At 43.8% G+C, this 25891-nt stretch overlaps 1 protein-coding gene and 1 pseudogene across 2 annotated transcripts; both read right to left on the reverse strand.

Annotated features, from left to right (window-relative positions):
* Positions 1-56: 56 nt before the first annotated feature.
* Positions 57-12316, reverse strand: NRBP1 (nuclear receptor binding protein 1). Of its 2 annotated transcripts, XM_070450157.1 has the most exons (19): positions 12211-12316; positions 9125-9354; positions 8457-8579; positions 8166-8267; positions 7158-7247; positions 6975-7015; positions 6512-6606; positions 5998-6021; positions 4926-5009; positions 4704-4762; positions 4447-4545; positions 2102-2234; positions 1818-1923; positions 1626-1676; positions 1395-1530; positions 1164-1217; positions 1012-1075; positions 696-751; positions 57-607 (listed from the first exon to the last, which is right to left on the reverse strand). In XM_070450157.1, the coding sequence occupies exons 2-19, from the start codon at positions 9332-9334 to the stop codon at positions 503-505; spliced, it is 1632 nt and encodes a 543-aa protein (XP_070306258.1). In that variant the 5' UTR covers positions 9335-9354; positions 12211-12316; the 3' UTR covers positions 57-502. The 2 variants fall into 2 exon arrangements, with proteins under 2 accessions (XP_070306258.1, XP_020741907.1); XM_020886248.2 differs by lacking the exon at positions 5998-6021.
* On the reverse strand, positions 2504-4414 carry LOC110132745 (nascent polypeptide-associated complex subunit alpha pseudogene; annotated as a pseudogene).
* Positions 12317-25891: the final 13575 nt, after the last annotated feature.

Here is a 25891-nt window from a genome sequence, read left to right on the forward strand (position 1 = left end):
GGCCTCCGCGCCCCCTGGCGGACAGCGGGACACACAACACACACACACTACGCGCGTAGCAAAAAGTAGACTTTTATTACAGCAGCAACTGAGGCGAATCGAATGGCCCCCCGGGGCCACCCCTGCAGCACCACCCTTCTCTCCCGCCCCGTCCGCCCCAGCGGGATGGTAGAACTCAGCTCCCCATGCCCGTGCGCCTCCTTCCACACAGGCTGGGCGGGAGCGGCATTTCGGCTACTAGCCCCCGACTAGAAGGCGGCTGCTGAGAAGGCCAAGGCCCAGGCCCACGTCTGTGCAAAACAAGTAAACAAAGTGCAGAGGGATGGAAGAGAAGGGAAGGGCTAGGGAGGGTGATGCTCAGAACCAGGGAGCCCAGAGCCCTCCTGAATAACAGAGGAGAGCGGGGCTTCACGGGGGTAATACTGACTGGGGGGCGGGGCGGGAGCCACAGCCTCTCCGGAGGCCACAGCGCGGAGGAGGGGCCGGGCAGGGCCGAGTGGCTCTAAGAGGAGACGGTGACAGCGGCTGAGTTGAGGGTGCTGTTCCTGGCGAAATTGAACTTGTTCAGGGTCTCCTCCAGCAGAGAAGTCAGTCGGCTCTGGTCAGCCTGGAAGGGAAGGGCCCAGTGAGATCCGGCTGAGACGACAGAGTGGAGGGGCCGCCCTACCCCGGACGGCGGAAGGCAGATGCCTCACCTCACTAATGAAGCCCAGCTGCACCAGCTCAGCCGCCAGCTCCGGGATGTTCTCATCTGACAGAGAAACAGGAGAAGGTGAGCACAGTGCACGAGTGAGGGGCACGGGAGCCCTTCCAACAGCCCCGGCCAGCTGACCCTGGCTGGGACACAAGTAAAACTGTCAAATCAGATCCACCCTCCAGATCTACAGGCGAAGATACTCATTCTAAGTGAGTCCGCGTGTTGCTGCCAGGTCACCTTCCCCACCCCTGAAGGTGTCCCTCACAGGTGAGGCTCACAGACTCTCCATCCTCTGAGGGACAGGAGAGACTCACTTGGCATCAGGTCACAGCTCAGGTGCCGGTTCAGTTTGTCCTCCAGCTTCAGCAGAAGCGTCAGCTGGAGAATAGGACAGTCAGAAAATGAGGCTCCCCTTCCCCACCCTCTGGCCACCCAGTGCTACACAGCCCTGGGCTCTGAGCCTTACATGGTGTTTGACTCCCTCCTCCACCGACTCAATGTTGCACTGCATCAGCACTACCTAGGGAGAGGAGGCAGAAAGGGTCATTAGATTAGAGACCAGTGAGCAAAAATCCCCCAAGAGCTGGGGTTTCCAGCCCACAGGACACGGGTGCCAGGGAGCAGACACACATTCCTGTCTTTACAGGACAAAGCCTTATTTGATATGTCCCTCTCTGCTACTCCCACATAACCATACCTTGCGGGTCTCCACCTCAGCCGGCTCAGGTGTTGGAGTCTTGACAGAGGGGGGCACCACAGGTGATGTCACCTCCTCCTGTTGCGGCTGCTGGGGCCGAGGCAGCCCAAAGGCTGTCAGGGGGTAGATCCCATTCCTAAACGGAGATCAGACAGGTCAGATGGGCTCTGGACGCCTTCAGACACCCACCCCTACCTCCTAAAGAAGTTTTTTTTCTTATTCTTCTCTCACCTGACATCTTCAAGGAATTTATCCAGTTCCAGAGCTGGAGACTGAGAGTACCTGGGGAAAAAAAAAAAGAAGATGGAAGGAAAGAAGCAAAACAGCAGGTTCAACCACTCCTAGAGAAAGGACAGTTGACAGAAACCTCCAGATGGGAGTGACCAATCTGTCCCTTTCAGAACCTCTCAGTTAGTAACTCACAGAGTCTGAACTGGTTCTCTTCCTGGTCCTGCAGGGATTTCAGCCAGTACAGCACTGGTATCCATGTTTTTGGTGATCTCCTCCAGAGCATTCTCTGGGATCATGTCTGGAGGGCAAGATAGAATGGGAAGTTATGGAAGTTCAGATATTATAGAGGGCACAGGGGTCTGGGGGGAGGGTAGAAAAGAATCCTTTTGGAAGTAGAAGAGGAAAGGGAACATACTAGTGAGAGTTACAAGGCTCCAGACTGGAAAAAAATTCCTAGGAGGGTCAAGAGGACTCACGCTGGTGTCCCACAATGCAGTGGGCAGCAAGGAGTTTGAGTGAGGGCACTTCGAACAGTGCTGGGTGAAACAGAAGTTCTCTGGCTGTTGGTCTGCGAACAGGTTCAGACTGCAGGCACTTTTGAATGAACTCCTAGAAAAGGGAACAAGGGAGTGGAGCAGGCATCTGGTAAGCAGCTCATTGTGTCTATCTTATCTCTCTCACTGTATCTAGCACAAGACTTTGTTCATACTAGGTGCTCGGCACAGGCTAAGGCAACAAATTGCTAAATATATTTGAAAAGACTTTGAAAACTATAATGTATTATATATGAAATATCATTCACTGTCTTTCTGGTTTATTTTTTTTGCTTCCTAGCCACAAGCTTTCCTTTGCTGTTCAAACTTATCATATCTTTCTCCTTATTTTCTTTTTTCTTTTTCATCCAACAAGAAGCCATAACTTTATTAATGATAGAAACAGTACAAATTTCAAACCCAGCTGCAGTTACTCTTTTGAAACACCAAAAAAAGGTCCTCTTTTCAGATGGTTACATTAATTCCATAATGGCATTTACAATATCACTACTGTTGTTCTTCAGGGCTCGGACTGCCTTTGCTCTAGACACATTTGCTTGTGACATGACCAATTCTATGTCCTTAACTTCCACACTTGTTTCATCAACCTCTTCCTTTTCACTCTCCTCTTGTACAGTTGGAGTCTGTGTGTTTTCTTGGATGTTTGAGACAGCTTCACCTTTAACTTTAAATTTCTCAGCAGCTGCTAACTGTGCTTGCTGAGATAAATCCTCAATCTTGGCTTCCCCAAAAAGAATGTAGGTATCTGAAGCTGGGCTCTTGTACACATCTGGTTTTGTGATGACAAAAAGGATATTCTTAGATTTCCGGATAGTGACTCTAGTAACCCCTGTAACCTGTCGAAGGCCCAGTTTGGACATAGCCTTCCGTGCCTTCTTTTCACTCCGGCTCTGTTTCGCTTTACTGACTGGTTCTTCATCGATTTCAGCTGCTGCTGCCAGCTGAGCTTGCTGTCTGGTTGCCTGTGTAGAATCCTGCTCCTCAAGCTCTGGGACTGATTCATCACTATCAGATTCTGTTCCAGACCCTGTCTCAGCCTGGGGCTGTGGCAACTCCTGCTCTGTAGCAGGGACGGTTTCTGTGGCTTCACCAGGCATTTTGTGCGGGGAACGCGGAACCAAGATGGCGGCAGAAAGAGAACGAGCGAGCGAGAGCCCTTTCTCCTTATTTTCTATCTCTCTGCTTTATTAGCCCACTCACTGCCTACCTTCTTCTCCAACTCTCGCCAAATTTACCTCTTTCTTTCCAAACTCATCCACTGTGGACAGTAATATTCACCATCTTTTTATTTCCCAAGCCTACTATCACAATTTTGTCTCCTACATCATCTGTTCACTGGATTTCCCCATGTTTCTCTAACCCCTACTTATTTACCTCTCCTGGGTCCCATAACAATTAACCTGCTTTCCTCCTTTCCCTGTGGAAGGCCAAAAAGCCATATACCTAATCTTTTACTTGAACATCACACCCTGAAACTGAACTAGAAACTTACTCCACACTAGACTCAAGATTCCCACTAGTTTTCCTTCTTTTCTCTTTGGTCCCTTTTAAATGCATACAATGACTTACAAACTAACCTCCTCTTTGGACCTTTCTTTCCAGACTCTACTCACCATATCTATTACCTGATTCAAAACCCTTATATCCTTTCAATCTTAGCTCATTTATTTCAGGGCACTTTTCCTAACTAAAACTACATAAATATACAACCCCAAATGACTGGTTTGAGAAACTCACACCGATTAATTTGTTTAAAAATATCAAGATGGTTGTTTAAGAGTATGTATCAATTACTTGAGGTAACCATCAAATCAGTTTGCCTTCATGTAGAGACACCTAAGTTAACATACAACCTTAAGACTCAACCTTATTATCCATCTTAAACCCCTGACCTGAGAGAGAATGTGTGTGTATCAAAAACACCTAGGGAAATGCTCACTACTTTGCCTTTCTGCTTTATATTCTCTTGCTCTTAGAAGAGAGCATATTCCCAGTGGAGGAAGTGAAATTCACTCGTGTTTGACTCTCTGCGACCCCATGGACTATACAGTCCACGGAATTCTCCAGGCCAGAATACTGGAATGGGTGGCCTTTCACTCGTCCAGGAGATCTTCCCAACGGAGGGACTGAACCCAGGTCTTCTGCATTACAGGAGGACTCTTTTATCAGCTGAGCCACAAGGGAAGCCCGCCCAGTGGCTACAAGGAATAAGAAACCTAAAAACATTTCAAAGTCTGTTAAGGAGAAGTGATCCTAAAGATCCTCACCCTCTGTAATGGGTCTTCTAGAAGCTGAATGGCACTGCTGATGGCTTCTTGTGGCACATATGAGGACTCTCCATTGCCCTGAATCTCCAACACTGCCATCTGCAGAGACGGGGAATAAAGAGAAATGGAGACCTAAGAAACCTCAGTGTTTCCACAGTCACTCCCCCAGACCAGTCACCTCCCTGTCAACCCTCCATCCCCCTCTGCTATCTTCTGATGTGACCCCTTTCCACTACCCACCGTCCTGGTCTCCTCACCTCCAGTGCACACATGCCGAAGGAGTAGATGTCCACTGCCGTTGTCACATTAGTGACTTCTAGGGAAAACAGAGCAGCTTTGGTGAATCAGAGATTTGGGGCAGGGCATGGCAGAGATGTCTTAAAACTTTGCACATGCCAATAGAGAAGGACAGCAGTTTCAGGTATGTTACTGCTGACCCTCAGGGATGGGCACAGGGCAGAGAAACTGGGATGCCTTACCTCCATATTCTGGTGCAAAGAAGTGGAGGTTCTTTTGCTCTTCCCGACAAGTCTTCACATGATTGTTGATAGTGTCAGGAGCCACTGGGAGTAGGGGAGATACCCACAATCTGACCACCGTCAACAAAGCACAGCTTTGCTCCAGAGAGAGGCCCCCAAAAGACAAATTCTCTCCTGATGTCTCTAACCCTCAACAGGCATAAACTGAGCCCTGAAGTCCAGACTAAACATGAACACCACCTGCCTCCCCTTTCTCAAGCTACCACTTCTTAGCTAAGGTCTCTAACTCAGTAGCAGCAAAGGCTCTGCACTAAACTAGCAGGTACCTAGGGGCTTTGGGCTGGCAACGTACAACACAGCGTAAGGAAAAACTTTCACTTGTAACCTGCTTAACTGCCCCAAAGCCCAGGTACATCTAACCCCTAATCTCATGAAAATGTTTGCTCTAGTTCTTTCATCCACCCTGCATACAGCATAAAAACACTGGCAGCCCTTCCTGGAACAATCTGGAACAATTAAGAGACCTTAGAAACTTGGATGAAGATGGGTAAGAAGGATTAACATACAACCATAAGAAGGACAGCCTCCTTCTTATCCACCTTAACTGACTGAAACTTAAAACGAGCTCAAAATTGAACCAATACCCTTAAATCAGTTTCACTTGGAATCCACCAAAAACTTCACTCCCCTGCTCTACCCTCTCATTCCTCAACACTGCCTGCCACAGGGCTGAACGAGGAACCAGGGCCGGGCCCAGTTTGGACTCACTCAGATCATAAACAATGACTACAAGTCACAGAGGGTCTGGGAGCACAGTATGACTTAAGGAACCAGCCTGATGATGAGGGGGGAGTAAGAATCCAGGACATAAGTGGCCAGCCAGGCAGAATCCACAGGAAACAAGCGGGTTATGGAAGGGCAAGCAGGCGAAGGGTTGGTAGGGCAGAAGCCAAGCAGGCATAATAAGGCAGGGCAACAGGGTTTGCTCCCACGACTGCATGCACTGGGCAGCCGCAAAGGGGAGCAGAGGAAGCACAAACAGCGCCCCACATAGGGCAGAGGGGGCTCTCACCATTAGCAAAAATCCTATGAAAGACTGTTGGGAACAGAGCAGCCCGTAAGCGGGAGGGAGGAAAACAGAGAAAAGTTGTGAGCGATGGAGCAGCCAAGCCCCAGACAAATGGACACACAACAACACACAGACACAGCACACAGAAATGTTAAACACTGCACACGTGTACACAGCAAATGAAAGCACTCACAGCAGGCACAGCCTGGAACCTCCGTTGGTAGCTCTAGCCCCAGGGGCTCAAGTCAGACCTTACACCCAACTCTTGCCCTTTCCCAACCTTCTACTGAGATCTCTGTATTAACCCCCAATTCCCTACAGAAAGGTTCAAGATTAGGCCCTACCCCTTTTTCCACTACTTGACTGGCCTCTCTATAAATTGCCCCTAGTAAGGTCCTTTCTCTTATCACCAGCCCACACCTCAGAATTTTCCTCTTTTCTCCCATTCCTTTCATCTTACCCCCATGGTTCCCAAATTCCCGAGGCTCCCCTGCCCAGAACCTCTCCCTCCCCTCACCAGAGCCAATCTTGATGAGTCCGTTGTGCTGGATGAAGATGGTGTCACAGGTCAGGTTCCCATGGATGATGGGGGGGTCACACGAGTGCAGGTAGCTGTGGGGGCACTGGGCTGTTAGAGGGGCCAGTGGGAAATTAGGGCAGGGGGAACCCAAGGGTTAAGAAGAGCAAGGGCCTGGTCTCCTGGTCATCAAAAAGGTAATACCCACACTCTGAATCTCCGTTATGCCTGATGAGTTAAATAGGATAGGAACTAGGAGAAAGAGGTGGGAGACAGTATCATGGTCAAGGCATTGGGATGACCATTTTAAAAGACCCATAGGGGCCTAATCTTGAGAACATGGTTCAAAGAAAGTGGGGAAGAAAAGTGGGGCAGAAAAGAACGGCAGAGTAGTGCTCTGAAATTTGTTTGGAGAAACTAATCAGGAATAAATATGGGAAAGACACTACCAAATCTTGCTTACCTTAGGGCAGAGAGGATTTGTGTGCACCAACGCTTCCAAGCCTGGAACAGAGTTTGATCCAAGGGTCAGCAGTTATCCACTCTCTTCAGCCTCCACAGTTCCCTCCATCCCTTTCCTGATCAGATTCATAATCTTTTTTTAAACTTCCAAACCAGCCTAAAGCTTTGTCTGCTCTCTCTGTACCTTTTCATTCATAGTCTTGTGGTTTTTTTTAGTCTTCTTCAGAAATTGCTTAAGACTCCCAGATGACATGTATTCTGTGATAAAAATGACCTGGAGAGGCAGAACACACAAATAAAGCCTTACAACAGAAATTACCCCTTATCTGGGTAACTTTTATATGACATACCCATAAAATTTGGAAGCCTGGTGTTTTTCTTTTTTCCATCTCCCACCAAGTCCCACCCCTCTAGGTTGCACAGAGCACCAGGTTGGGCTCCCCGTGTCATACAGCAAATTCCCACTGGCTATCTATTTTATATATGGTAATGTGTATGTTTCCATGCTACTCTCTCAATTCGTCCTACCCTCTCCTTCCCCTGCTGTGTCCCCAAGCCTGTTCTCTGTGTCTGCATGGAAGCCTTGTATTTTTAATAAAGTTTCTCTCTTTTGCTCTTAGTATTACTTCCTTAGATTTAATAGGGCAATGAAAATTACTGAGCAATATGAGCTATGGCAAGGAAGAAACAAAAACTCACTCATTTTTGCCCCAACTATAACCAGACAAAAGGCACAGGTAATAGTCATAGGCATACCCTTGGACTGCAAGGAGATGAAACCAGTCAATCCTAAAGGAAATCAACCCTGAATATTCACTGGAAGGACTGGTGCTGAAGCTGAAGCTCCAATACTTCGGCCACCTGATGCGAAGAGCTGACTTACTGGAAAAGACCCTGATGCTGGGAAAGACTGATGCCAAGAAAAGGAGGTGACAGAGGATGAGACGGTTGGATGGCATCACTGACTCAATGGACATGAGTCTGAGAAAATGTGGAGATAGAGAAGGACAGGGAAGCCTGGTGTGCTGCAGTTCATGAGGTCACAAAGAGTCAGACACGACTTAGTGACCAAACCACAACATCTCAAGACCAGCTGATTCCAGCTCTGTTTCAATATTACCTTTTTCTGAATGTAAAAACAACAATAAATGTAGCTAGTCTGTTTCCAGTAAGCTCAGGAAAAAGTTCTTACCCTGGCCTTGTTCTCTTTAATGTCAGCCCAATACTTATGAAACTTGACAATGTTGAGATGTTCCAACTGAATCAGATTATCAAACACAGCACGGACCTTTTCCTGGAAGCAGGGGAGATGTTGGGATTACAATGTTCAGAAAGCATTATCATCCTAAAAAGCCATTTCCTATCCCCACTAGAAATGATCTAACCCCAACATACTCTTCTCCTAGTAGCTTCCCAACATCAATTCCTCTTTAACACCAGCATTCTAACAACCCACAGGCTGCATCCTTTCACCATTACCTACCTCCTGCAGCTTGTAGTTCTTGCGCTCTGAGAACTGTACCTCATTCCACACAACCTCTACACCTTCCTCTGTATCCATGGCCAGGTATGCGCTGTCAATACCTGGTACATTCCGCTGATTCACCTGAGAAGAAATTCAAATGAAAGGGAATTAAAATTACCACATGAACTATCTATTGTAATGTTCCATACAGTCATCTTCTCCCTGCTTCTGACCTTCTGACCTGTTCAAGTTTGGTCTGCCCCTTTGAGACTCTGTCCCTCCACTTCTCACCTCTTAAAATTCACTGTGAAGTCACACTCCCACTGTGCTGTGCTTAGTTGCTCAGTCGTGTCCCATTCTTTGCGACCCCATGGACTGTAGCCCGTCAGGCTCCTCTGTCCATGGGGATTCTCCAGGAAAGAATACTGGAGTCAGTTGCCATGCCCTCCTCCAGGGGATCTTCCCAACCCAGGAAGCAAACCCAGGTCTCCCACATTGCAGGTGGATTCTTTACCATCTGAGCCAGCAGGGAAGCCCAATAATACTGGAGTGGGTAGCCTATCCCTTCTCCAGGGGATCTTCCTGACCCAGGAATCGAACTGGGGTTTCCTGCCTTGTAGGCGGATTCTTTACCAGCTGAGCTACCAGGGAAACAACACTCCCACTAAACACTCCCACTGCCTTACCTCTTCTCGCCTCTTCTGCCAGCGCCCACAGGGTGACTCTTCCAAGATCTCAGACTCATCTTCACTTTCTTCTTCTTCCTCTGGGGAAGCAGCAGAGGTTGTGGAGGTCACAGGAGGTGACACTGACGTCAAGCCAGGAGCTGAGGATGAGGATTCTACCTTTGGGTCCGAACCACTGCTGAGTACTGTCTGGGGCTCGCCTTCCGACATGCTGGAACAAACACTCAGGCCTGCATTGGTTGGAGCAAGGATGAAGGGAGAAGGTGGAGAGGGTTAGAATAGATTCTATAAAGATTCCATCCTAACAACGTAATCTGGGGTTTAAAAGTAAATAAAACATACACCTCCCTTGTTTCCTTCAAGTCCAAAATCAGAATTAGTCCTGTATGAACCCTAGACATTAACTACTCTCCTAGTCTGGAGAAGGGTAGCTATCTCGGCTGAAGATGGACTCACCCAGGTCAGTGACCAACTGAAGTATACATCAAGCTTAAAGAATATGCTGCTACGCATAAACATGTTAATAAACATATTTTGTCACGTAGAAAGATGATTCACCCAAGAGTGGCAAACAAAAGATTTATGGTTGTACAACTCATGTTTAGTAAGGTCCAAATAGAACAGCAAAATCAGGGGCCTCATTCCTTCTCAGCAAATACCTACCCAATAGCCCTTCCTTTGAATTCTCATCTACCTCTTGTACTATGCTCAAGAACCAAGCTACATGGGCACTATGCAGGGCAGATGACTCCAGATCCCCAAATGTTCCAATGAACCAGCTCGAGAGTTAGAGCTGTAGTATTCTCAACCAATTTGTCCAACTGAAACCCTAAGATGATTTATTCCATTTGGACTAACCCTGGCACCCACTCTCCATCCCTCCTATGCACAGAATAAGACTGCCAGTCCATGACGAGGCTACCCTTGGGCCAGGTAACTGGCAGTGGTTAGTGACTTCATTCCTGATGACCTCACCTTCCCTGTGATGTGAGTGTGGTAAATGGGTGGGTACTGGTTAGCAACATTTTTTTTCTATTCACTCATTCAACAAATGTTTATTAAGCACCTATTATGGGCCAAGCACTGAGTAAGGTGCTTGAGATACCATAGTGAACAATATAAATAAGATGCCAATACTCAAAGCCTAAATTTAAGGCACAGCTAAGATTTTAATCTTCCAGTTTTCATTTCATTCACATGGCTCAAAGGTTCCATCCTCTGAGGCACTGGATCTGACACAGGTATCCCTTCTAAACACAAGTAATTCAAGACAAAGCCATTACAGGAAAAGTACTATATTATACTAAATAGTGTATAGTAGTATACATGAACATGGCTTCTTGGAAAAAATTCTCAAAAGCTAAATATCATGAACTTCAGAAAGTCATAGGACAACCGCTGAATGTTATTCCATATCTCTTAAGAATGAAGGCTGTAAAGAAGTTGGAACCTGTGTGTGCTAGGCTCAAGCGGATGCTCCCCAGGATGAAAATATACTGTAGATTTGCTCCTGTAAGTCAGTTCAAAATACAGAAGCTCCTGATCAGGATCTTTTGAAAAGCCCTCATTTCGTTTTAGAACTCTCAGATGCCCTCTTCTGCCCATCTCTGCCACCAACCTACACTATGTTGAACTCAAGTCAGTAGATTTCCTTGGTCTTTTTAAAAAAATTTTTTCATTTTGGAGATTTTTATTAGATGACATTCCAGTAAATATCAGAGAGCAACAAAGCACTACAGAGAAAATCTAGCAAGATGCTTTTTCACCTGTTTTTTCTCTTGCCTATCATGGATTTCAATCAACAGTTTTAGTAATTTACCAGAAAATTCAAGTTACAGATCATTTTCCTTCTCCCCCTGAAAAGTAGCTAAAAGCTCACAGGGATTACTTTCTAGAGTAACTTTATTTATAGACTGTATCCTGAATCTGAACAGCTAAGGAAAGTTCCCAGCTACATTATAAGAAATATCAGTGGAATTGTAATACAGGAAGCCTGTGGCCAGTGAGCTCTAAAGAAACTTCTGGACCGAAGGCACAGACAGTTAATCCACAGTATGGCACGAGATGCCAAACTTTCATCAGTCATAGGCGCTCTTCGAATGTGCTTGTCTTCTTCCTCCCCAATCTCTCCCCAGTAGGCAAGATGATGGCAATGCCCAAGAATCCCCAGGACCCCTCCTGCTGATGAAGAACCTTTGCAACACTGGTAGTTTTTGTCTCAGGGCCAGTCGTTCAGAAATTTAAATGAGACCACAGACGGAAAAAGGGGATCTCCTCAACGCCTCCAACCACCCCAACATGCACACTCATCTTGTGTGCATGCACACACAACATGCACAGCTCAGAAGTGTTCACTTCTGAGCTGTGCAGGTAAAACATTGCAAAGCTTTTCCTGCAAAGTTTTTCATTTTTTGGACTGCAACTTCTCAGCATCTCAGCTTCTCAGCATCTCAACTCCTCGGCAACAGCTCGCAGGCCACAGGCCTCTCGCCCGCTCTCATCCTGAGCGGACCGAAGAGGACTTGAGACCTGCAGGACTGACCAGTCAGATATAAACTCGAGGAAGAATTTAACACTCCAACAGGTCGCCTAGCCCGCTGACTGCGAGTGAGCGTCGGTGCCCCAGGCAGGCCCTGCAGCCAGCGGCGGCCACCTCACCAGAGGCCGGCCCCGCGGCGCCGTCAGGGGCGCAGGCCACGCCCCCGCGCAGTCGGCGCGCCGGCCCCGCGAGCAGGCGCGGCCCCGATGCTGCGCTTCCGCAGGCCTCCGGGCCTGCGACCGCCGCCCCCGCCCCCGCCCCCGCCGCCGGCCCCGCCTCTCGGCAGGCCGAGTTCGACACGAACACCGGGGCCTCGCGCCCCGCGCCCGCAGAATTCCGGGCGCCCTGCCGCCACTCGAGGGCAGTCGGGGAAGGCCGGGTAGGAAATGTGGGGCCGACGCGGCCCCCCGCCGCCGGTGGGCCGGGCCTTGGCCACCGAGTGAGCAGGGCCGCCTATAGACACTCGTCTGCTGGGGTCCCAGATCCGGGCCCTAGAGGCCGATCCGTCGGTCCTCTCGCTGAAACCTTCCCTCCCCTAGGCGCTCACCTCCTGACTCCGCTCCCCGCAGCCTGCGCTTCAGTTCCAGCTCGGGTTCCGGGGCCCCGGATCAGAAAGACTCGCTCACAGCTGCGCTCCGCGGCGCAACCGAACTGCGGGCCCCGCCCTCGCGGCGTCCTGACCAACAGTGGGCGGTGCCGCACTGCCGTTGGGTTTCCATTGGACAGGGCGGCCAGGGTGGGCGGTGCCCCGGGTGTACTGTCGCTCGTAGAGGTAGCCTTCAACCCGGTCTCCTCCCGCTGCGCCTGTCGGGCTGAGACCTCTCGGAGGGTTCGGTATTTTCGGTCTCAGTGAGGCTCGTCTCTCTGTCTACCCCTCGGTCCGGTCCTGGTGCCCCGGATGATTCTGCTGGGCGAAAGGAAGGCCTTGCCCCTCTTGAAGGCGCCATGACAGTTCTAGTACGACTGAAAGACAAAAGGAGCGAAAGACGTAGCCACAATCCGAGAGGAGCGCCCACCCGCTTTCAGTATTTGGGGGTGAGACTGTGCAGGACACCTATTCAGAAAACCTTCTTTAAATTACTGTTACATTGAAACTGAAAATTAATAGTTAACGCTTCGTAAGTGGATAGTTCTGATGTTGGCCAAAACTTCCTAAGAGGTTTTCACAGATGTTATCTCTTTTGATCCTCATAAGAAATTGAAATTTCTTTCAGCAGTAGTTGTCAAATGGAAAAATACTGAATCAGAGGCATTAAGCTATTCACCGAAAGTTGGTAAGAACTAAATTAGGATACGAAACAGTAAGGTTTATCACAGATTTCCTTGAAAAGATGTTTGGAAAAAATTTAGATTGAAGAGAGCCCAAAGGAAAGAAATGAACTCGGCTCTTAGACACGTATTGTGGAGGGAGGAGGGTGAATCAGTCAGTACTTGGGAATGTCATAATCACCAAATTTCACTATCCTTAAAGGGCATCTGTAGTCCTGTTTAAAGTGATAGGAGACTGGCAAAAGTCTTCTCATTTTTCATCTCTTCACCTCAAAATTTTTAAAATCAAACTTTCTTTGTTCCTTGATGCTCTTTCATCTTTGAAAGAGAGGGCTCCAACACGCTTAGAAATCCGGACCTTGTTTTAGATATTTTAAGAAAGCATTTGCCCACCAAATTTAGCATATAATTTCAGGGAGTTGAGGTTAAGAATCTTTGTTCTCATCTCAAAGAAAGAATGTTCCTCCTCCTATCCAGATTAATCTCTTCACTTTGTAAATTCCAAAGCACTGAATACCTGGCCCACAGTAAACATTAAATATCAGTTGATACTACTATTGCAGTTTCCCATTTTCTCCTGTCTGGGTCTTAGTATCATTGACCTTTACCTTTCAACTAGCTCCTTTCAAATCTGCATAAAGGACCTATTGGCATCCTTAAGCTCCTATTTGTTTTTAACCTTTCATTCATGGTTTTTTTGTTGTTTTTTGCCCAGCTGCATTCCCCACTGCCTTTGCAGTGGAAGTTGAAGTCTTAACCACTGGATTGCCAGGAAAGTCCATTTTCATTCATATTTAAAATGCCCAAGGGGGCTTCTCTGCCAGACCAGGGGTTAAAACTGCCCTTCCAATGCAGGGGACGTGTGTTCCAATCCTGGTCAGGGGAATTAAGATTCCCATCATGTTGCAGCCATGATGCCAAAATAAAAATGGTCAAATGTTGCCCGTGTTTATACCACATTATTTTTATTATCTCTTTTTTCTGCTTAAAGAAATAATATGTACTTATTGTAATAAACTATTTAAAAAATAATAGTGTAGAGTAACTATAATAGCTTGTATGTGCTATATCCCACTGTTTTAATTCCTTATGACATATTAAATCATTTAATACAACTATCCTATGAATATTGTGAATTAATTGCTATAGAAACTGAAAACCTCTTATCTTCACCAAAATAATTAAAAAAGACTTTGATGTATATTTCTCCATATGTATTTTCCTGTGTATATATTAATACATATAGTTTAAAATAAAAGCAAGCTTATACCACAGAATCTTTTTCAGTTTACTCTTTTTACTTTTTCCCCCACAGCAGCACACATAGCATTACTTTAATTTTTCAACCATTGTAGAGTATTCCATTATCCAAATATGCCATGTTTGATTAATAACTTACCAGGGAACTTTCAGATTACTTCCAACATTACTTATTTTAGATAAAGCTGTAATGAACATTCTGCTACATACATGCTTGCCTACTTGTGAAAATGATTTCACTCATTCTTAAAAGGAGAAGGAAATGGCAACCCACTCCAGTATTCTTGCCTGGAGAGTCCCGTGGACAGAGGAGACTGGTGGACTGCCGTCCACGGGTTCGCACAGAGTCGGACACGACTGAAGCGACTTAGCAGCAGCAGCAGCAGCATTCTTAAAAATGGAATTGCTAAGTCAAAGACTAAGAACATTTTGAATAGATATTGCCAAGTTGCCCTTCAAAAAGAAGGTATTGAAGAAGGTATTATCAAATGATAATACCACCAAGAGTATGTTAGGGTTCCTGCTTCCCACCATCCTTACCAACATTGGGTATTACCGATCTTTTCAACTTTGTGATATATTAAGGGAAAAACAGATATCTTACTGTTTTGATGCGCATATACTTAATTAGTAGTGAACTTAAACATTCTTCTATCAAAACTTTTTAGAATAGTTTTACAACAAAATTGAGAAGGTACAGAGATTGCCCACATACCCCCAATCCCACATTTGCACAGCTTCCCTATTATCAAATCACCAGAGTGGTATATGCTGTATCAACTATGAATCCATCATAATCACACAAGCCTATAGAACCTTAAGGTTCTTGGTGGTGTACACTCTGTGGGTTTGGACAAGTGTGTAATGGCATACAGAATGTTTTTACTGCCCTAAAAGAACTCTGTGCTCTGCCTACCCATTCCTGGCAACCACTAATCTTGTCTCCATAGTTTTGCCTTTTCCAAAATGTCATAGAGTTGGAATCATACAGTATGCAATCTTTTCAGAATAGCTTCTTTCTCTTAGTAATACACCTTTAAGTTTCCTCCATGTCTTTTTATGGCTTGATAGAACATTCCTTTTTAGTGCTAGATAATATTCTATTGTCTGGACGAACCATAGTTTGTTTATCCATGTACCTATTGAAAGACATCTTGGTTGCTTCTTTCAAGTTATGGCAATTATGAATAAAGCTCCTATACACATCTGTATACAGGGTTTTGTGTGGGCATAAGTTTTCATCTACCTTGCATAGATACCAAGGAGTGCAATTTCTGGATCATACATTAAGAGTGTGTTTAGTTTTATAAGAAACCACCAGTCTTCCAAAGTGGTTGTGCCATTTTGCACTTCCACCAGGATTGTATGAGAGTTCCCATTGCTCCACATTCTCACCAGCATTTGTCTTTTGTTCTGTTTTTGGCCATTCCAGTAGGTATGTAGTAGTATTGCCTTGTTTTTTGTTGTGTTGTTGTTTGGTGGTATCTCTTTGCTTTAATTTTCATTTCCCTGGTGACATATAATGTGGAGTATCATTTCATATGCTTAATTGGCATCTGTATATTTTCTTAGATAAGGTGTCTCTTAAGATTTTTGACCCATTTTTCAGTTGTTTTCTTATTGTTGAGTTCCAAGGGTTCTTTGTGTATTTTGGATAACAGTCCTTTATCATATGTGTTTTTACCGAGTAATATCTTCTCCTAGTTTGTGTTGTCATTTTACTCTCTTGACACTGTCTTTCACAGAAAAAGAATTTTTAACTTTACTGACGTTCAGCTTATCAATTCATCTAAAAAAGGCCTCATCACACCCAAGATCATCTAGATTTTCTCCTGTTATCTTCTAGGAGTTTTATAGTTTTACAATTCACATTTAGGACTGTCATCCATTGTGAGTTAATTTTTGTGACATGTATACAGCCTGGGTCTAAATTCAATTTTTTGCATGTACATGTGTATGTTGATGTCCAGTTGCTCCAATACCATTGTTTTCATTTCTTTACTGCCCAAAAGCATTTCATTTTCAGTTTCTTGGCTGTATATGTTCTTTGCATAGTATTTTTAACTGGGTTGATCATTTTTTTCTTATTGGCTTTTAAGAGCTCTTTGTATATTAGGAAAATCCTATTGTTTTCCTAATCCTCTACAATGTGAATCCCATCCTTTCTCTATCTCTACTGAAACTTTGCACTCAGTTTATTATAAACCTCTGTTCGAAAAGCCCTTTCTCATTTCCCATTCTCCATGACCTCCTTGGGCTTCCCTTGTGGCTCAGCTGGTAAAGCATCCACCTGCAATGTGGGAGACCTGAGTTCAGTCCCTGGGTTGGGAAGCTCCCCTGGAGAAGGGAAAGGCTATCCACACCAGTATTCTGCCCTGGAGAATTTCAGTCAGACAGGATTGAGCGACTTTCACTCACATGACCTCTTTAGCATATGGGACCACTGAATAGCACATTCTTAAAATGCCTCTCTCTCTTTTTTTTAAATGCCTCTCTTTTCATAATACCAATTTATTTCTCTCTCAACTTCTATTTTTCTCTCCTTTACTTTCTGTTCTTCCCGCTTTATTTATTTCACACCACGTGGCTTGTGGGATCTTAGTTCCCTGCTCAGGGATCAAACCTGGGGTCCTGGCAGTGAGCACACCAAGTGCTAACTACTGGATTGCCAGGAAATTCCCCCTCATAACTATTAATGTGCCTATCTATCAGTGTGTCCAAAGTTATATTCTTTGTTCTCTCTACACCATCCTTTAGAAACTACGTCCATTGATGAGCTTCTGATATATCACCAGGATGACAGTTATCGCGCCCAACCTCCAAGATAATATTGGATTCTCCACTGTCCCTTAAATTAAAGACTTAACTTGCCTAAAGGTTTTTATTTCAGGTTAGTGATCCACCTCAATAACTAATTTATTAGGAACAGAAACCAGATGGCTGGGTGACAGAGTAGGAAGGAAACTTCTTGTATGGCCATTTATGCCTTTGAACTTTGCAGTATATGTACTTTTTTTTTTAGTTTATTTATTTTTGGCTGCGCTGGGTCTTTGTTGCTGTGTGTGGGCTCCTCACTGTGGTGACTTCTCTTGTTGCAGAACATGGGCTTTAGGACACAAGGACTTCAGTAGTTGGGGTGCACAGGGTTAGCTGCCCTGCGGCATATGGAATCTTCCTGGACCAGGGATTGAAGCCGTGTCCCCTATATTGGTAAGTGGATTCTTAACCACCACCAAGGAAGTCCCCATATGTATGTCTTTTTTATTCAAAAAAGAATATTTAACAAATAATTTATTAAATAATTGTGGGACAAAGAAAGACAATGCTTCTAGACTATCCATATCTAAGCTTCCCAAATGACCTACTGACCTCATCTCCTAAGTGTACTATAGGTTGGATTGTGACACAATGGTTGCAAAACTCTGTACATTTATTTAAAAATATCACTGAGTTAACAATGAGTGAATCTTAAAATGTGAAAATCATAACTCAATAAAACTGTTTAGAATCTTTCAGATCTTGGTTTCCATAGATCAGAGCAATTAGAAAATCAATTGGGTTTCTGCTCAAAGCTTTTCTTCTTCAGTGTGAAACTCACCGGTCACACTTCCAGTCTGGTCATTCTTCTGGGAATGTGATGTGGATTCTTTCTTCCAAAAGAGCCTCTTTCAGAATGAAGGCATAATCAAAGGTATAGAAATGTTCCTTTGCCTCAGTGTTGGCACTTACACTTCTGTCAGTTCAGTTCAGTTCAGTCACTCAGTCGTGTCCGACTCTTTGTGACCCCATGAATCACAGCACGCCAGGCCTCCCTGTCCATCACCAACTCCCGGAGTTTACTCAAACTCATGTCCATCAAGTTGGTGATGCCATCCAGCCATCTCATCCTCTGTCGTCCCCTTCTCCTCCTGCCCCCAATCCCTCCCAGCATCAGGGTCTTTTCCAATGAGTCAACTCTTCACATGAGGTGGCCAAAGTATTGGAGTTTCAGCTTCAGCATCAGTCCTTCCAATGAACACCCAGGACTGATCTCCTTTAGGATGGACTGGTTGGATCTCTTTGCAGTCCAAGGGACTCTCAAGAGACTTCTCCAACAGCACAGTTCAAAAACACCAATTCTTCGGTGCTCAGCTTTCTTCACCGTCCAACTCTCACATCCACATAAGACTACTGGAAAAACCATAGCCTTGACTAGACGGACCTTTGTTGGCAAAGTAATGTCTCTGCTTTTAAATATGCTGTCTAGGTTGGTCATAACTTTCCTTCCAAGGAGTAAGCGTCTTTTAATTTCAAGGCTGCAATCACCATCTGCAGTGATTTTGGAGCCCCCCAAAATAAAGTCTGACACTGTTTCCACTGTTTTCCCATCTGTTTCCCACTAAGTGATGGGACCAGATGCCATGATCTTAGTTTTCTGAATGTTGAGCTTTAAGCCAACTTTTTCACTCTGTAGGACCTCTTAACTATAAACCTAGTTTGTAATAATTGTGAATTACCTAAGGTGGTTTAAGCGGGACTTCCCTGGTGGCTCAGCAGGTAAAGAATCCACCTGCAATGCAGGAGATGCAGGAGTTACGGGTTCGATCCCTGGGTAGGGAAGATCCCCTGGAGAAGAGAATGGCACCCCACTCCAGTATGCTTGCCTGGAGAATCCCATGGACAGAGTAGCCTGGTGAATTATAGTCCATAGGGTCACAAAGAATTGGACACAACTGAAGTGACTGAGCACACACAAGGTGGTTTAAAACATATACCTTCCCAGGACCCTACCTAAATCAACTGAATCTGAATCCAGAGGACAGGGAGGATTTGCGTATCTGTATGCCTAAGAATCTGCCCAGGTGATTCTGATGTAGGTAGCCTGGCTCATCACTAGGCTGAAGGGTGGTAACCATCATTCCAGCTCATGTTTATTCCTGTCCAGGAACGATTCCTGGAGACATTGCCTCATAACTTAGGCCTCTGAGCTTCATCATTTAAGTTATGAAATGGAAACATGATTTAGCTCTACACCTTCACATCATGTCATAAGAAATTGAGTCAACTTCTAAAATAAACATAGGGCCCTGGGAAATTAAGAAAAAAAAAAAAAAAACAGCTCATCTAAATTAAGAATTCATCTGTGACTATTAGATGTCTGCAACTATATTCAATTATGTTCAAATCAAGTTTCTTTATTATTTATTTTGCTCTATGTTTTACTGGCTGAAAGGTAATACCTATTTTATCTCACAGGGATGTGTGAGTTTAAAATAATTATCAATGTAAAGTAATTAGCCTCCAACTAATAAAAATAAATGGAAAGAAAAATTATCAAGTCATTCCACAGCTTTTTCTGGGCTAAAACCCCTAATGTAAACCTTTTGTTTGTTTTCATATACTTAATTTACCTTTGTTGTAGCAATAGAGAGAACTTCTCTAAATCTAAAATTATTTCCTGAAAAAACAGATTCAGACTTTAAGGAAAGACCTTTGGAGATCCCTTTTAGCACTAGTAAACTAGATTTCATTATTTCACAGCTCACAACTAGGCTGGAATCAGAAAACATAATTCAATTTAACTAAGCAAATATCTGTTGGCTTGTAAGAGTACATGCCAGGTGCCATTCTAGGCAGACAAATGAATAAGACAAAGTTCCTATCCTTAAAGAGCTCAGATGTATTTAGGAAGATATCTGTGTAAACAAAAAAAGTGACTACTTAACAGATACAACAGAAGTATATGTAAAGTTCCGTAGGCTGAATAGAGAAGACCTGCTTGACTTCACGGAAGGAAAATACAGGGGAAGTTGTGGAAGGCTAAATAATGGCCCCAAAGATACCAAGGTCCTAATCCTTGGAATTTGTGAATGTCACCTCATATGGCAAAAGTTACTTTAGATGCAATTAAATGAAACATTTTGAGATGGAGAGATTATCCTGGATTATCAGGACAGGCCCTTAAATATAATCACAAGTGCCCATTAAAGAGAGTGGCAGGGGGAAATTTGACTACAGAAAAGAAAAAAATGTAACCACAGAAGCAAGAGATTGTTATTATGCCAAGGAATGCAAGCAGCCTCCAAAAACTAGGAAAGGAGAGGAAATAGATTCTTCCCTAGAGTCCTTAGAAGGAACCAGGACTGCTGACACCTTAACTTTAAACTAGTGAAACCAGTTTCAACCATCTGACCTCCAAAACTGTAAGAGAATAAATTTGTGGGGTTTCAAGCCACCAAGTTAGTGGTGGTAACTTGTTTTAGCTGTCATAGGAAACTAGTACATAAGTTTTCCCAGAGAACAAGAGTGATATCTGCCTGACCTGGGTTTTAAAGGATGAATAGAAATGTTAAAAGAAGAAAGAGACTTCCCTGGTGGCGCAGTGGATAAGAATCCACCTGCCAATGCAGGCTCCTGGTCTGGGTAGATTCCACATGCCAAGGAGCAACTAAGCCCGTGTGCCACAGTACTGAGCGTACATGTTACAACTACTGAAGCCTGAGCGCCTAGAGCTTTTGCTGCACAAGAGAAATAGAGAAATATTGCTCTCCACAATAGAGAAAGCCCATGCAAGACAACAAAGACCCAGTACAGCCATGAATTTTTAAAAAAAAAAGAGAGAAGGAAGAACAGTCCGAAGAAGACTGAAGCCTCCTTTTCTCTGACTCTCCAGTCTCAGAAGATAGGAAGTTGGACTGTAAGATTTATGATTCTCCACCCCAAGTTTTGTGACATATGCCTCATTTTTTAGCAGTAAGAAGAATGAAAGATTTCCAACATATGTGTTATTTTTCTTCCCTTCACATCACCTCTGGCTTTTCAGTTTGAATTTTAACCTTTGTTTTTACAAAATTTCTTACATCTCAGACAGAAGAGACTTTAGGAGAAACATTCTTCAGAGAGCAAATGAAAAGACTAGAGAATCTGATAAGGACACTTGTTTATTATTGGAGAAAGCTTGGAAAGAAAGTGACAATACGCTCTCCAAAAACAAGCAAAGAAAGAGACTCCTTGCTTGATTTGTTTGGGACTAAGAGAAACAAGATAGTGAAAATAAAAAGTTAGCAAAAGCTCTAAACTGGGTATAATTGAATAGAGAGAATAAGTTACCCAGAATATAGCACAGACACAAGAATATATAGTTAAGAGAGAGGTCAGATAAATGGAAAGCCCCAACATGTATGTTGAGAGTTCTAGAAGAAAATAGCAGAATGATGGTGAAATAGTGTTTGAAAATCTAAGAGATAAAATTTTTAAGTATTGATGAAAGACAACAGTCACCAGATTTTAAGAATAAGCTTTTAGTATTAATAAAACAAACATGCTGTGGCACATTTTAGGAATATTCATACAACATTAAAGATAAAGAGAAAATTATAAAAAGCTACCAGAGAAGACAGGGGAAAAAACAAAACAAAACAGATTACTTATGAAACAACAGTGATGACTGATAAAGGACTTCCCTATAAACTTAGAATTTTATCCCCAGACAAGATATCATTAAAGAGTGGGGGCAAAGTACATTTTGATATACCAGAAAGAATTAAGGAAAATTTTTAAAACCACCCATGCAATCTCACTGAAAAACATAAATAACAATTTATAAAATTGCTTGGGGGACTTCTGGTGGCCAATGGTTGGGACTCTGTGCTGCCAGTGCAGGGGGTGTGGGTTCAATCCCTGGTCGGGGAACTAAGATCCTACATGCGGGCAGCACAGCCAAGAGATTTTAAACAGAAGTTTAAAACTGCTTGGGAAACTCTCATCTCTGGCCGTGATGGTATTACAGGGACTACATTTACCCTCCTGCCTTAATCATCTAGGAAACTGGACAAAATATACAAAGCAACAGTTTTCAGACATCAGACAACAGGCAGCACAAGAACACTGATCCCTAAGAGAAGGGAAACAAATGAAATGAATCTTATGGGTAACCCCGCTTCAGGTCACTTTATAGAAAGAGGAAACCCAAGCAGAGCCTGACAATCTCACTGCATTGGGAAGACAGTTTGGAGTTCAGGGAAGCCAAGGTGGCTAACATTTTCAGGGAAGTACTTGTGCTTAAAAGCATGGAGATAAACACGGAGAGAACGACAGAGCTCTGCAGGAGCCTCCCAAGATCTTGGCTAAACATACTCATGATGAAACAATCAAGGCTGAGAAAAGAACCATTTGAAAGGAGGAGCTGGAACAATCTTCCAGTGGTGCGAAAGCCATTTTGGTGGAGAGGGTAGCAGGATTCCAGCTGGCAGGTTTCCTATTACTACCGGGTGTATGTGTGTGTATGTGCTCAACTACTCAGGCATGTCCTACACTGCGACCCCATGTAGCCCACACCAGGCTTCCCTGTCCATGGAATTTTCCAGGCAAGAATACTGAAGTGGGTTACCATTTCCTACTTCAGAGGGATCTTCCTGACCCCCAGGGATCAGACCCACATCTCCTGCGTCATTGGCATGTGAATTCTTTACCACTGTGCTACCTGGGAAGCCTCTTAGCAAATCATAGAACCAAGAGATTACAAATGTGAGGTCATTTGTTACTTTGCATGTGAGTCTCAGTGAAGAACTTCTGTCCTCATGGTGACTACAAGAACCAGCAGGACTTTTCTAAGTAACACTCTAGTTCTCTTGGGCCAATCTGTCAGACTCAGCTTGTAAGTCCTCAGTTCTCAGTAGCCAACAGAGCAAAGGAGTTCTTTAAAGGATACTGAGGAATCTCTAAGGAATATTTAAGTGTGACACAGATCCTCCCTGGAAATTACTATCACTTTTGCCAGCTGTCGCTGCTCCAAACCACTGTGGCTCCTGAACTTTACCACCACCTCTTCAGTCTCTCCACATGGCCCCATCCCAATGAATACATATCTTCTCATTTGATTCCTCAAAGCTCAGTTTAATCCAGACACAGAGGCACAGATACGAAACACAAGTAGTAGTCCATGACTGCCAATCAGTTCAGTTCAGTCGCTCAGTCATGTCTGACTCTGCTGTGACCCCGCAGCACGCCAGGCCTCCCTGTCCATCACCAACTCCCGGAGTCCACCCAAACCCACGTCCATTGAGTCGGTGATGCCATCCAACCATCTTATCCTCTGTCGTCCCCTTCTCCTCCTGCCCTCAATCTTTCCCAGCATCAGTGTCTTTTCAAATGAGTCAGCCCTTCTCATCAGGTGGCCAAAGTATTGGAGTTTCAGCTTCAACATCAGTCCTACCAATGAACACCCAGGACTGATCTCCTTTAGGATGGACTGGTTGGATCTCTTTGCAGTCCAAGGGACTCTCAAGAGTCTTCTCTAACACAACAGTTTAAAAGCATCATGTTGCAGCAAATGGCATTATTTCATCCTTTTTAAAGGCTAATATTCCATTGCATATGTACCACATCTTCTTTATTCATTCCTCTGTCAATGAATATTTAGGTTGCTTCTATATCTTGACTATTGTGAACAGTGCTTCAGTGAACATTGGGGTGCATGTAACCTTTGATATTGTGGTTTTCTCTGGATATATGTCCAGGAGTGGGATTGCTGGATTAGTATACATACTGTTGAAGCAAGCACTTCTATAAGAATTTTAAAACATTGTGCCTTAAGTTTACAATAAAAGCTTGTTAGCATATTTTGGATCATCTGGATTAGCATATGACATTTTTGAGTGATCCTGAATTAAAGTTTAAGTTTACAGTTTAACTAGTGTCACATTATACTCTGAAATTAGCACTTAACTTTTTTTTTTTTTAGCATTTAACTTTTAAGGCAATGTTGCCCAACCTTGGCATTGTGTGTGGGGTCCCTAAATCCCTCAAAATCTGCAGATATGTCTCAGTGGTAGACAATTACTCATGCCTAAAAAACTGGCTTAAACTACTTTCTTCTCTTTCCTTATGATAACTGGAAAGAAGCTCATGAGAGGCTAACAGAAACAAACAGAAGTTTTTAAAATGACAAGTATTTGTCAGTTTATTTTCAATGTTTGACCAATTTGAGGGACAAGAAAATATAAGCAATCTAATTTTAAATATAAAAATTGAGAATTCCCAGGCAGTCCAGTGGTTAGGCACCCCATTCCAGTACTCTTGCCTGGAAAATCGCATTGACGGAGGAGCCTGGTAGGCTGCAGTCCATGGGGTCGCTAAGAGTCGAACATGATTAAGCGACTTCATTTTCACTTTTCACTTTCATGCACTGGAGAAGAAAATGGCAACCTGCTCCAGTGTTCTTGCCTGGAGAGCCCCAGGGATGGGAGAGCCTGGTGGGCCGCCGTCTATGGGGTCGCACAGAGTTGAACACAACTGAAGTGACTTAGCAGCAGCAGCAGCAGCAGCAGCATCAGCCAGTGGTTAAGAACTCAGTGCTTTCAGTGCTGTGGCCAGGTTTCAATCCATCCGGGGTTGGGGAACTAAGATCCCACAGGCAGTAAAGTGAAAAACAAAAACAAAACCCCAATAAACTATTATTTTTAAAAATAAGTCAAATTGCAATACTGTGATACTGTGAATATATAAAGAAATTGCCAAATTCTTAGAATTAGTTATTTTCTACTAACAAAAAACTAATTCCATGCCTTTATCCCTTTTTATTGAGTGAACTTGGTATATATTTGAGAGATATTTTTTATATTTAGGCCAGCCCCTAAAGTACATGTTCAGAAGCTGCTTCTGCTACCATGTGTGATTGGCCAGATTTTTGAGGCTCACAGTTTACAAACTCAGGTAAATCAATCTGGAAATACAGTGTTTTGGAGTATTTTTAGTTAAAAAAATTTTTTTTTTGCTCCCTATCAAAGCATGAAACCTTTGTGTCCTCAGAATTGTAATGTGGTAGTTTGGGGGGAAATGGAGGTGAAGGAGGGAGAAGAAAATCTTTATATTCATTGCCTCTTCCCTATCTCCTTCCATGAGCCACTAAGTCTCCCCCATTTCTCCTCTCAGGGTGACCACTACCCTCGCAGTGCCTTACTTTTTCTTTTAATCATATTTTCTTTCCCACATTTTTCCTTATCTGTTTTTCTCCCACTTTGTTTCAGGCTGTCTTCTATTTTTTGTAAACATAATTTAATGTTATTTCCATTCTATATTTAGCTTGTATATATGTATACTTAATAAATGGTAGATTTTTGGTTGACTAATAATACAACATTTATGCAAACTTGGCATTTTATATTTAGCTCCTCTTAGCCTTAAAGCAATCTGGAAAAGTAGATACTGTATTTCTTTTACAGATGAGGAACTGAGTCTGAGACAGAATAAGTAACTTGTGAAAGACCACATAGGCAGGCATTATCTATCAAAACTCCTTTTTTTTTTTTTTCTTTTCACAATGTCACATTCCATTCTTAGAAGAAAAAAAAGAGGTTGAGTAATTTTACATTCCCTTAACACTGCCTTGGTAAATAAGAGATCTCATCCAGGTTCATGATGACCAACCGCCCTAATTAACATCTTCTACCCTCATAGCTTAACTTCAAGCCAATGTTTCCGATGTTTGCATATCTAGCTGTTACCTTAAATCAAACCATTTTCTCCCCGAATTAGCACTACCCCACTTCCCCATCACACCATTTTCTGTTAATGGCTGCACCAATTTTTGTCATCCAGGGTCAAAACCTTGGTTATATTCTTTCGTTCAACAAGTATTTAAATGCTACTGAGCACAGATAAGAAGTGTGCTAGGGATGCTGGGGTATAGAATGTCAAAAGTTTGACATGAGCTTCTGCCT

This window comes from Odocoileus virginianus, chromosome 2, assembly GCF_023699985.2.
Source record: "Odocoileus virginianus isolate 20LAN1187 ecotype Illinois chromosome 2, Ovbor_1.2, whole genome shotgun sequence".
Taxonomy (NCBI): Eukaryota; Metazoa; Chordata; class Mammalia; order Artiodactyla; family Cervidae; genus Odocoileus; species Odocoileus virginianus.